Source organism: Phyllostomus hastatus, unplaced genomic scaffold, assembly GCF_019186645.2.
Source record: "Phyllostomus hastatus isolate PE091 unplaced genomic scaffold, TTU_PhHast_1.1 phas_contig_58, whole genome shotgun sequence".
Classification (NCBI taxonomy): Eukaryota; Metazoa; Chordata; class Mammalia; order Chiroptera; family Phyllostomidae; genus Phyllostomus; species Phyllostomus hastatus.
This window is the reverse complement of record NW_025333916.1, coordinates 22,275,571-22,289,287: the sequence shown is the minus strand read 5'-3', so window position 1 is coordinate 22,289,287 and position 13,717 is coordinate 22,275,571. Positions and strand designations below refer to the sequence as shown.

Genomic DNA, 13,717 nt, shown 5'->3' with positions numbered 1-13,717 from the left:
AACTGCTGGCCCTGGCCAAGTAGCTCACTTGGTTAGAGCGTCATCCCACTGTGCTGAGGTTGCAGGACCCCCATCAGGGAATGTACAAGAATCAGCCAGTGAATCCGTAAATAAGCAGAACAACAAATTGATGTTTTTCTCCTCTCTCTCTTTAAAACCAATATTTTTTTTTAAAAGAAAAGAAGCCACCAAGCTCTTTTCCAGAATGGCTGTAACATTTCATATCCCCACCAGCAATACATGAGCGATTGTTTCTCCTCATCCTCTCCAGCATTTCAGATTGCCACTGTTTTTTATGGTAGCCATTTGAATGGTATGTGTTGATATCTTATTATGGATTTAATCTGCATTTCTCTAATGGCTAATGCTGTTGAACATCTTTCCATGCATTTGTTTGCCATCTGTATATCCTCTTTAGTGAAATGTCTGTACATGTCTTTTGTCCATTTTCTAATTGGGTTGTTTGAGAGTTATTTAGGTATTCTAAATACTAGCCATTTGTTAGATATTTTCTCCCCATCTGTAGCATGTCTTGTCATCCCCCTCTCATGGGCTTTCACTGAGCAAGTTTTAAACTTTGATGTCTAGCATGATTAAAGAAAAATACTTCTTGGCCTTTTTCATGTTCAGTGGTCCATTGAGAATCTAATGAAAGCTATAAACTCTTGTCAGAAAAAACGCACATGCACACAAAACTTCGCATCTAATTTCATGGAGTTCATGGACTGTATAAAATCTATTGATGGGCCATATGTTATGAACTCAGTTCTTAATCACTGTTGCATTAATTTATAGCAATGTAAGGCTCCAGGGAGAGTTACTCTTATCAAAGTAGAAAGTGGGGAAACCTGTAGCTACAAAACCAGAGCAAGCTTCTTTGCCAGACTTTACCGAGAACTTAACTCAAATGCCCCTTTCTCAGCAATGTGTTTCTTGATTCTGGGAGATAGTGCCAGATTGCTGCTTTAACTTGTGTAGGTTGAACAGCTACACTGTAAAAAAAGCAATCTTTCTTATACTGAATTCAGACTTCTAGGCATCAGCAATGAGTGAACTTATGGGCTTTCACACCTGCCAGCTCAGTTTTACCAGCATGACTCTCCTCTCTTTGTATAGCTTACCATTTTCCTTGCACTAGCTCCTTTATAGAATGAATGGAATAAGAGAAATGGGGTGCTGGAGAAGAAGCAGGGATCTGATAAGTTTGACATGGTCATTAGCTGTGCCCATGCAGAGAACTGTCAGTATCATTTGGACTATCATTGAACTTGATTTGTTTCCCGTTGAATGAAATGCATAAAATAAGCACATTGTAGAAAAAGCTGGAAGATATTTTGTTGAAAAATCTGACTAAAAGGTAACATGTACAGCTGACCCTTGAAAAACATAGGTTTGGGACCTGGCAGGGTAGCTCAGTTGGTTAGAGTGTTGTGTCAATACGCCAGGGTTGTGGGTTCGATCCCTGTCAGGCCACATGCAAGAATCAACCGGTGAATGGATAATAAGTGGAACAACAAATCAATGTTGCTTTCTCCCCCTCTCTTTCTGTATCTCCTTCCCTCCCTCTTTTTTTCTAAAATCAATAAAATAAATATAATAAAAAAGAAGAAAAATGTGTTTGAATTGTGTGGGTCCACATACATGTGGATTTTTTTTCAATAAGTACTGCAAATGTATTTTTTCTTCCTTATGACATCCTTTAGTAACATTTCCTCTAGTTACTTCATTATAAGAATATAGTTTATAATACACATACAAGGTCTGTCCAGAAGGTATATAGCCTTGTAATATGAAAAATAGAGACATTTTGTTGAAGAAGATACAAGATACAGGAAACATTGTACAGAGGAAAATGATGCCTCAGTCCCCTTCTAAGAAGGCACCTTGGGCCCTCACACAGTTCTCCTAATCATTATCAACTGCCCTGTTGTATTTTCCGAATCTCACCAGTGGTCTGACATCTCTTCCCTTTCAAAGGTGATTTTAGTTTTGGGGGAAGCCAGAAGTCACAGGGCGCCAAATCTGGGCTGTAGGGGTCTGAGTCACCTGAGTGATCTGATGTTTCACCAAAACAACTCTGCATGAGACATGATGTGTGAGTGGGTGTGTTGTTGTGATGAAACTGCCAATCACAATTGCCCATAGCTGTAGTCTTCTGAATCATCTGAATAGTTTCCACAGAGGAATACTCAAGCTTGATGCAAAATCTGATGCAGATTCGTTGCTGCACTTGCTCAGTCATTTTGAATGTGACACTGACAGAGTACACATGCTCACTTAATGGCATCTACCACCCCCACTGACTAGGACAGTGAAGTTGTCATTATTCACACATGTGCATTCCAGTCCATCTCCTTGGATGCCAGGTTACAGGATGTCACACAAACTCTTCTCATTATATTAACAGTAGATGGACTTTTTCTGTGCACATCTTGTATGACATACAAAATATGTGTTAATTGATTCTTATTGGTAAGGCTTTAGGTCAACAGTAGGCTTTTGGTTAAGTTTTTGGGGAGTCAAAATTTATACATGGATTTTTGGCTGTGCAGTTGGTCACAGGGCTGACCAGGGTTGGTCAGTACCCCAACCCCCATATTGCTCAAGGGTCAAATGCAATTAGGAATGTTATTGCAGGTGTCTGGCAAAGGACTTTGGGTGCCTATAAGTTTGTTGTGCACTTTTATCACAGCTCATTGTGTATATTTTAGGGATGCATCACGTATAAAAGTAGGAGGTCAATGACCTTTACTCCCTTGTGTTTCCAAACCTGTTACTCCAAACTATCAAAGTCTTCAGTGTTTCCTAAAAATAATATGCGTCCATGTTTTCCTTCTTAATTCCTGTTATACAGCTCATTTATCACCTCATGCGTGCCCTACACTATCATGTCCTGCCAGGTCAATGGTATTATTACTCCTTAGAACCTTTAGCTTTTCACAGATGTAGATGTTACCTCTACCAGACTGGAGCTCATCAGTGGTGGGCAGTGTTTCATGTGTTAATATCCCTCCCACAACAGGCTGCGTGGTGTGCTGTGCACACAGCAAGGGGGAGTTGACTTTTGGACACACAGACCTTTAGAAACCTATTGCTTCTGAGGAAATTGATGCTTTGATAGATTGTATCTTGAGCTTTGTTTTGACTATGAAGGAAACACTAAATGGATTAATAGCATGAATGAGATTATAAAGGGGGGGTGTTCAGTTGATTTATAAAAAGCTTCTTAAGGGCTTCATCAGTTTGTGTGCAAATAAATTCTGTGAAAAAGTGAGTGTGACAGCTTTGGTGGAACATTTTGTTAGCAGTTAGCTCACGCTCCTCTTTGTGCTTTATAAACATTCTCTAACTTAGGCTGCACCGTTGCAGACTGGCCCCCCTTCTGCCTCCCTGCCACCCCCTGTAGTTTGAATTAATGAGATCCTATTGGGCAGTCACTACTGTTTCCTTTCTAATCTCCAGACATCTCCCCACACTCTGAGTTCACCGAATAATGCTGCTTAGACCCGCATGACTCAGGTAGATAACTCCATTTGAAGCAGGTCTGTAGACACTGTTGTGTATTCCACAGTAGGTTTATTTCTAAAGTGCTCTCTCCTTACCCATTTCCGTTATGTTAGCATTGAAGGTTTTTACTTAGACTTGCCCTTACCTCCCAGTCATTTCATTGTTTTTTCCTTCTTCTCCAGTTAATATACCTGTTGTGAAATACAGTTATAGTTCTACACTCCTAGGGTTGTGTATGGAGCTGTGAATCAACATTTCCTCTAAGTGCAGAGGTTTCAAACTGAGGTGGCAATAGAGTTGCCCCAGTAGTAATTGCTCTGCCCTTTGAATTTTCAAACTGTAGGGGGAATATTCAGCTCTATAAAAGTCAAATACAATGTATCTGGTTTTCAATTTCTTACTGCAGTTCTTCTCTTTCTGGCACCCCTATAATTCGGATATTGGAACGTTTCAGGTTGTCCCAGATAATTTTCAGCCTCTCTTCATTTTTTTGGATTCTCGTTTCTTTGTTTGGATCCGGTTGGATGTTTATTTCATTCCAAATCGTTGCTTTGAATCCTGGTTTCCTTCTTGTCCCTGTTGGTTCCCTGAACATTTTGCTTTGTTTCATTTTGTGTATCTTTCATTTGTTCTTTCATTTTTCAACCAAGCTCAGTCAGTTCTGTGAGCATTGTGGTTACCAGGTCTTTAAATTCATCAGATAGGTTGGCAACCTTCTCATTGCTCAGCTCTCTTTCTTAGATTTTGTTGTGTTCTTTCATTTGGGCCATATTTCTTTGTCTTGGTGCACCAGTCTGGTTGTTCTGGCTGATTTTTTTCTTTAATTCCTTGGTCATTGGAGTTCCCTGCAGTTTGATTTTCTGGCACTTTTGGTTGTTTATTGATTTTAGATCGGTCGTTATCCTCCTTTTGGTTGTGCAAGGAAGTGAAGGGTTTCTACCTACACTTCCATCTAGGCCAGAACTCGTAGTTACTAATAGTCTTGATAAATATTCTTTGGGCGTTAGCTGTTAATAGGTTTTGTAAAAGTCATGCAATCCAATGGTTATTGTGTGTTCAAAGACAAGGTTTAAGTCATAGGTTTTATATTGAATCAGTGTTTGAATATGTCATTTAGATGCAAAAACTTAAGAAACCCAGAATTTCATAAAGTCAAGAACTGATTTTTTTCTGTATAATTTGAATGTTATATTTTGTTTCCTCTTTAACTTAAAATTTCTTCACCCGTTGAAAATTGTCTGTTTTTCTTTTGAGTTAACTGGCAATCACAGATATTGGGATATTTAGTCTGCATAATGTCTAAAACATTGTATCTTGATGTTCTTTTCATAAGATTCTTTTCCCTTTTTGGAGCAAACTTAAAAATGGTGGCTGTGTACCAAGACCCCAAACCATCCCCTGATGTCTGTCTGCAAGACTGGAAATATTTTGACTTTTACCTCCCTAGGAAACATTTTTGAAAAATGCAGTATGATGACAGCAAAAAAAAGTACTTGAATCTAAATATCTGAAGTTACAGGTAGAGAACTCAAGCATTAGAAGACAAAATGCAGTGTAGAACATGACATTTTTGTGGGGGAAAGTGACAGTGTGAAGAATCCAGGCAGTTGTAACTTGCCTCGTAAATATATCTGGTTTAATTATTAAAGTTGTTTTAAAAGGAGGCACAGAATGGCTTAGCCATGCAGCTCTGCAGGTGAGCACAGAACTTACTGCTCTTTACTGTAAGAGAGGAATTAATTTTGGGAAAATCCAAATAAGAATGTGTCTTTCAGCTTTAAGTTTATTTTATCAAGTATATATAAATTGCTCCAAATTACTTTCTCCACAACTCAACTAGGAAATGTTGATGGGGGTTTTACTCTTCAGAATACATCTTCATATTCTCATCGAAAGTGGTTTCTTTTTGATACACTTTATTATCAGACAAAACCTAAAAAATATCACATGCTTAGTTGTGGAAAACATCTGTATCATATAAATAAATGTATGGTAAGCCTCCCTCACTGCCTAATCTATTTTAATGTACTTCTTGAAAATTTCAAGTCTTCAAACTTTGGTTCACAAAGGAATGCACTTTAGTTTGTTGCTTTATTATTTTCGGTATACTATTTCAGTCTTTTAAAAAGTCACTGCATTTACTATAGAATGCATTTCTTATGCTGTGAAGTAGAAATGTTGAATGATTTTTTAATTTCATCAAGTTCAGTGAATGTAAAGATTTGGAATTATTTATGGCATGACTATAAATGTAAGTGAAAATATTGTTAATATCTTGAGACACAGTGTGCACTTAAGGCAAGGATTCACGGTATCTGCTAGTGGACATAGATTCTTATGTTAAGTGCCTTCTTGATAATTTTTAATTTTCAGGGGATCTACTTGTCATTGCTCTTGGATTACTCTTTATTTTTATTTCATAGTGACAAGCAATTAATATTAGAAACAGGAGTCTCAGTTTTGTCATAGTTTCTTGTTAGTATTATCTTTAATTTGAAGTTTCTTTCCTAGACTTCTTAAGCCATTCATCTAATATGTGAGGTTAGATTCAGTAAAAATTGATGCTCATGACCCATAAGCCCATTGAAGTGGGCACACACAGGGCACAGTGTGTTAGAAATGAGGACCAAGGGGGGGCTCCAATGTCCACCCCTCAGGCTTGTGGGACCCTCCGTCTTCTCTCAGGATGATTGATGAAATGTAACTTGTGACCTAGTAGGGTGCCAGTGCCAGCATTTATGTAAATTATTAATAAATCAAGTTAAAAGATTATTAAAAATATAGGACTTTTTATATTTTCCTCTGGGCCAAGTTTGTCCTCTGGGGGTTGCCATACTAAATGTCACAGTTTGGATTGCTCTGTGCCTGCCTTCTTAAGAGATGACCCCAAACTACAGTCACTGGGCTGTGGCCCAGGAAGCAGAGCCAGGCTCAGCCGGTCCCCTTCTGTTCTCTGTGGGGCGGGAAAGGGGGTGGTGGTGGTCTCCCCGTCCGCCCCATTCAGCAGTATTCCCCTGCAGCCCACTCTTCGCTGGCTCCCAGTCTTTAGGTCTCTTTCTTTCAGCTGTGAGCTCCTTGAGGGCTGGGCCTTATGGTGGTGTCCAGCGAAGCTTCCTCGCCAGTTATTTTATTGAGGTGTAATTGCCACACAACATCTTATTAGTTTCAGGCATACAACATAATGATTTGATATGTGTATATGTTGCAATGTGATCACCACAATAAGGCTAGTTAACTTCCGTCATACCTAGTGACAGAATTTTCTTTGTAATGAGAACTTCTTTAATCTATTTTCTTAGCAACTTGAAAATATGCAATACGATATTCTTAACTGTAGTCACTATGTTGTACATTGTATTCCTATAACTTATAACTGGAAGTTTGTACCTATTTGACAACCTTCAATGGATCCCTTTTGAGTGCTGCTGGCTCCTGTGCTCTGAAGCTGGAAGCTGGTTTCGGGGTGTGGGTATAAAAGGGTCAGGCACACCCAGAGGCGCATGAGATGCATGCAGCTGCGAGGAAGTTGGTGGGCGTGATAGTGGCCCGAGCTCCCCCAGACTGAAATGTCTGGCCCTGCCTCAGATCCACTACAGAATGGTCTTGTCATCCTGGGCTCCTGCCCGGTTCAGCCAAAGTGGGTTCTGATCTGAGAGAAGCCAGCGACCCAAGTGAATAACTAAGGCGAAACTTTCAACATGCTTATGCTGATTTTTCTCACCTTTCTGAAACATAAGTTTTATTCTGGGAGTAGTCAGTGGGATGTCTGGGGTGACAGGTTTTCCTTGTGTGTGGAAATTAACATGAAATAAGAAAGAGGGGATATTTTATACAGGTAGCATCTCATTTCTGTATTCTTTTATAATTTTGTCTCTGCAGTGTTCCTGTCTAATGAGTTACTACTCCTCCCTGGACAGTGTTGGTGACTGAAGGGCAGGACATAGTTCTGATGGCTGGTCACATGGGGACTCCTGCAATAAATGCTCTTCTTATTATTTGCAGATGCAGAAGCCATGGAGCTGAGCTGCAGCGAAGTACCTCTTTACGTAAGTTCCTCAGCACTGGGCTTCAGGTTTAAGTGGCCCTTTCTTAGACTCAAACCCCATGTGACTGCAGTGGGGAGAAAGGCTGTGCTCATTATTGAATTGAGGCTTTTGTAGAACAACACACAGTGCTACTGTCCAGTTTAAGTGTTTGCACGAAGCCTTTTAAAACGGGTTGGCTTCTGGTCCCAAAGTCTGGGTTTTAATTATATTTCCCTGAGTAACTTTTTGTTTAACTGTGTAAGTTCTGGACTCAGAACTTATTCATATATTCACATATATGCTTTTAAGTATATTATTTTATGATAGCATCCTGATAATAGCCAAGAACGTGTTCTGTGTGTGTCTTTTGAGGGGAAGATTGGGTGATAATTGTGTCGGTTAAAAGCATGAACTAGAAGTTCAAAGGGAAAAGTGCTGGAGCATAGATACAGAAGTGGGGATTGGGTGACAGAGATGCCCACTGAGCTGCCCAATCGATGTGCCTTCTGGCTTGAGGGAGGATTCTGCTCTTAAGGATAGATCCTCGAGTAATGGGAGTGGACTGATGGTCTCCCGTAAAATGGCAGATAGCTTCCTCTTCCCATCTTGTTTCAGGCAAAACCTCTTCTCCTGGAACCTGTTTTGATGGGGAGAGGGAATGTGGGTGTGTGGATGGGGGGAGGGAGTGTGGGTGTGTGGATGGGGGCAGGGAGTGTGGGTGTGTTGTGGATGGGGGGAGGGAGTGTGGGTGTGTGGATGGGGGGAGGGAGTGTGGGTGTGTGAATGGGGGGAGGGAGTGTGGGTGTGTGGATGGGGGCAGGGAGTGTGGGTGTGTGGATGGGGGGAGGGAGTGTGGGTGTGTGGATGGGGGAGGGAGTGTGGGTGTGTGGATGGGGGGAGGGAGTGTGGGTGTGTCGATGGGGAGACGAGTGTGGGTGGGTGTGTGTGTGGGAGGACTGCTGCTTCAGGTGGCCTTGAGCTACCCACTCATGGACTATAGCAAGAGTACGGGATCTGGAATAAAGGGTATGACCTCAATTCAGATTAATCCTTAATAGAACCATACAAGAAATTGGAACAAGTTTAATCTGGATCCTCAGTCAATTAAAATGTATTAATTCACATCCTCTTACCACACTCCACTGCTCGAGTAGTCCGCACACCCCTCTCCCTTCTTATGTGTATCCCACTGTATCCTCTGGAGAGGGAAAAGTGATCAAATAAATGGATATGAGAATTAAAAAAAATGCCTCCTGGGTTACCCAGTGGACTATAGAACCCTCTTTGGTGGTGCTTTGCAGATTGTAAAATGTGTCTGTGGACAGTTAGGCTTGGCCCAGCCATGACTGCAGGTTTAAAGAGACTGGTGCAAGGCTGAATTGTAAAGTGCCCCCAAGTTTTATTTATTTTCTTTTTTGTGTTTTATTCCTCCTCAGCTCTACTCATTCTACCCTGCTTCCCTACCTCAAACCAAATAAACACATTTTATCTATATTTGTGTGGAACTTTATCCATATTTCTGTGGAATTTTGTCAAAGGTTCTTTTGGCATTTATTTAGGTAATGTGTTTATTCGAGTGACTGTGATATATTGGATCTCTTACTTCTGATGCTTTCTAGTACTCTACCAATCCTATTTAGTTTTTATAACTGGTTCTTTTGGAAAAACACATTAAGATAACCTTGGTAAGTACATAATTTAGACAGAACCCAAACAAAACAAAATGCGAACAATCCATAACACTGAAATTATAAAAGTGAACAAATCCCTAAACCTGATCATGGTATAAAGCCTTGTGGCCGCTGTGCTAGCTCTTCTGAACTTAGTGAGGCCTGCCAGACCGTGGCCAGACCGGGAGAGTCACTTGTAACCTCTCCCCCTGGGCGCAGTGTGTTGTTAACACATTAATATATTTCATCTGTTTGTTCTAAAGCCCAAGGTTTTTCTCATTTTAATGTCTCTGACAACTGTACTTGAACAGCAGTAAAAAAGTAAATACAAATTTAAAAAAACACAAAACAAAACATCTCTGAAGTTGAAATGCTCTTACACTGTGCATCCTGACAGGAGGCAGGATGTAGTTGTCGTCACCTACACATGTGTGACCTTGGTCGCAGTGTCAGTTCAGAGTACTTACGAACTTTGCTGATACAACATGAATTAATTGCTTTCAAAATTATTTCACCATGATTTGGTATCAAAAGGCAAAGTTACTGTGTATACAGAAAGACGGAAACAGCAGCATGATACATGATGAAATCTGTATAAGTAAGTTAAAGTAAAATTCTAACATCATAATCAGTTTTTCTTTTAGTGGAATATAAAATGTCTATTATAACCGATGGTATCTTATATTAATTATGTGTTTTTCATATATCCATCACTGACTGTATTTATATATGTAAGCGGTAACCTCATTTTTTCCACTTAACATTTTATGTCAGTAATCTCGAAGGTTGACCTAAGCCAGGCTAACCACTCGGCCTCCTCAGTGAGGAGGGCAGGGGGTGTGTGTTATGGTGAAGACAAGTCTCCAACCAGACTCCACCCAATCAGCAACATGCAAACACTCCGTGTCTGATGCAGCCTACTCTCTGCCCCTCTGTCTTCAGGGATTAGATAAACATTGGCTTCTAGTGTCTCCTAATTTACTATAATCTGGTTTTTAAACCCTTAATATTTTACAATTTATAATACATTTCATATATTATTTAAAAAAAACATTTTTAACCCCGTCATCCTTGGTAAGCACTAGTGACATTTTTGTATTTTTTTCTTCCAGAATTTTTTCTGTATTTGTGTGGAATTTTATCAAAGGTTCTTTGGGCATTTATTTAGATAATGTGTTTTTTTTTTTTAAATTTGACTCACTGTGATATATTGGATCTCATAATTTTGATGCTTTCAAGTACTCTACCAATCCTATATAGTCGTTACAACTGATTCTTTTGGAAAAAACAAATTAAGATAATTCTGGTAAGTACATTATTTAGATAGAACACAGACAAGACAAGAAATTGCAAAGAATTCATTTAACACTGAAATGACAAAAATACTGAGCATAGTAATTGCATGCTAATGTGCAGGAAAAATGAGATTTTTAAAGCCTAAGTTAGGTTTTGAAAATATAAATTACAGGATTTATCTCAAGGAGAATTAGATCACATAAATAGAGCAGTGATAATGAAGTAAAAAAAAATTGATAGAAATTATTCCCCAACTTCTACCCACCCACCCACCTTTCAAAAAAGAGCCCCTCTGCCCTCACCAGGGTGGCACAGTTGTTTGGACTGTCATCCCATCCATCAGAAGGCGGCAGGTTCGATCCCTGGTTGGGGAGCTTAGGGGAGGCAACTGACCAATGATTCTCTCTCACATTGATGTTTCTGTTGTTCTCTAAAATCAATAAACATTTTTTAAAGAAGCTCATTTAAGTAGACCCCATAGGTGATATTTTGCTTAATCATAACCTGTTTTGATCGAACTCTTGTAACATTCTGACAGTCAAAATGTCTTTCTGTTTTTCTTTTTGGGCCACTAGAGAGAAGCCTTCCTGAAGATCATAGAGACTTGATGAATATCTGTAGAAAAACCTATGGATCTAAGTCCTTTTTTCCTTCTCACACATTATATTTGGGTGCATGAAGAAAACTTTCAACTTTCCTTTTAATTTTATTCTTTTATGTCTTTTACCTTTTTTTATTTACCCCTTTTAGAACAACTGAGATTCCAGGGTAGACAGTTTTGTCCTTTCTTTTTTTTTTTCCAGGGTTGAGGATGGTGAGTACATTGTCTGAATTCTGGAAGCACGCTTTCTTTATTTTTTACTCAGCTTTAATTGTCAAGTTTTGTTTTCCTTTACTGCCTGCCAGCAAATATTTAAATTCCATTACATTGTTTTAGTTTCTATATAGTATTTTCAAATCTTGGTCTGTTTTCTTCTTATGCCCATATAGTTGTAGAGAGATAATCTTTTATATTTTACTGTGAACACAAAGCAAGAACTTAAAATATTTTTTCTCTCTCTACCAAGCATCTGTTTCAGAGAGAGCTTCAGTCTCTAATTCTGTCATCGTGCTGTTGAATTTTTTGGCAAACATTTTTTTTCTCATTATTTTGGGCAAATATTTCTGTTTGCTCATCTTCAAGAAGGAGACTCTATGTTAGTATTGGAGATGCAGAGATATTCCTGAGCTCAGCCACAGACTCACTTTAACTTTGAAAATGAACGTGGAGGTCCACTAAGTTGCTGTTGCAGGAAGAGAGAAACACTGCTCTATAATAAAGTTAAAGAAGGAGCAGGGATTGGCAGGACTGGTAGCCAACAGCTGTATAGTATCAGTTTGCAAACCTTAGGGATGTGAGCAGTGCAAATCCAATCTCCAGCCTCTGAGCAGCTTCCTGCACCCATACCTACAAGGGCACTAAAGGAGCAGTTCTAGAAGGCCAGGCTATTTGTTCACAATAGAAAAGATACAGTCTGGTTTGAGATCTAGGCTTTTAATTTTTAATTTTTATTTTATTGGATTCATTGTGGGGACTTTGGTTAATAAACTTATACAGGTTTCAGGCATGCAAGTCTAGAACACATCATCTGCATATTGTACTCTGTGTTCATCACCCCAGTCAAGTCTCCTGCCATCACCACTTATGCCCTGCCTTTAACCTCTTCTAACACCCCTGCTCCCCTTTCCCTCTGGTAATCCCCATGCTGTTGCCTGTGTCTATGGGTTTGTTTTTTCTCTGCTTAGAAAACAAGCAAAGAAAACTCACAGATACAGAGTCATAGATACAGAGAACAGACTGAAGGCTATCAGAGGAGAAGGGGGTTGGGGGCTGGGTAAAAAAGGTATAGGCTTACTTTTTAGATTGGATGGTAACTTAAGCTAGCAAAAAGCTGCAGTGAGGAAGTGAACGGAAGGGGGAGGCCTGGGAAAGTGTGAGTGAGGGCTAGTGCGACCCGTCTAAGGCGTTTCCAGCTTACGGCTCTGTGACATCACTTGGGAGTTTGAAAATCCTGTACGTTGTTTTTATTTTGTTTGTTCTAGTTTGTTGCTTTTAGTCTTATATGTGCCATTTTCTAGTTTGTACATGAGAAGAGATAGGAAATGATGCAAGGAGAGCTTGAAAGGAGAGATTTTTGCTGACTGGGTATTTGATTAAATTTTGAAAGAGGAAGATATTTTGCATTCACAAGCTAAATTGTGTGTTTTTGCTGGTGAATGTTTTTTGATTGCTTTTTAGATTGTGTTTTCTCTCAATTTTGGTGAAGGAAGGTTATAAGAAAAATACTTGTTATACTTATTTAACTATTCACACTTTTCATGTTAATTATATTTTTATTTTTATATAAGGTATAATTAGCAATCATCTCCCCAAAGCATCAATTCAGCGCTGTGACTAAACAGAAGCGCTCTTTCTCGGGAAATTGTTGGCTCCAAAGGCTTTCCTCCCTTTTGTTCTCTTTTCTTCTCAGTAGAAATAGTTTTATGTTTAATGATGATTTAAATAACACTTGCTCATGATAAAAAGTAAAATCATTAAGATAAATGTAAAGATCACCTGAAATTCTATGTTTGAAAGAACTTTTCTTACATGTATGCACATACACGTGTTCCATGAAAGGAAATGTGTGGACAAACTGTTTTTATTGCCTTGGACAGATCTCGTTAATCCAAGCCCCCACCCCCTGCCCCCCAAAAATAGGCATGCAAGTCTATAACACATCATCTGCATATTGTACTCTGTGTTCACCACCCCAAGACACTTAACATCTCCCTGTCTTCTGACATAGAACACTTGCTCTCAGGAGCAGTGGTATCCCCTGGAAACTCGTTAGAAATATGCATTCTCAGACCTTACCCCAGACCGACTGAATCAGACACTCTGGGGGTGGGGCCCAGCAATCTGTTTTAACCCAGCCTCCGGGCCGTCCTGATGTAGTGCACTAAGGTTCCAGAACCACTGACAGTGTACCTATTTCCACACTTTTCTGCGCTCATGTGGCCCTATGCATATGTAATACAGATATAGGCTGTACTAAAATCATGAACAAATCTGGATCATATTATGTAGGCTTCTCTATCTTTTCCAGCTCAGCAGTACTTTGTAGAAACTTCTCCAAGTCGTCGGATGTAGCTCAAGTTCATTCTTTTAAATGAATGAGTGTGGACACTACACACCCT

At 39.5% G+C, this 13,717-nt stretch overlaps 1 protein-coding gene across 1 annotated transcript in view; it reads left to right on the top strand.

Annotated features, from left to right (window-relative positions):
• The window catches only part of ARHGEF28 (Rho guanine nucleotide exchange factor 28), a 279,388-nt gene that overhangs the window by 41,013 nt on the left and 224,658 nt on the right, over window positions 1–13,717 (top strand). Inside the window, exon 2 of the mRNA XM_045847808.1 lies at window positions 7,510–7,553. Coding sequence (XP_045703764.1) covers window positions 7,510–7,553 — 44 coding nt within the window. The remainder of the gene's footprint in view (window positions 1–7,509; window positions 7,554–13,717) is intronic.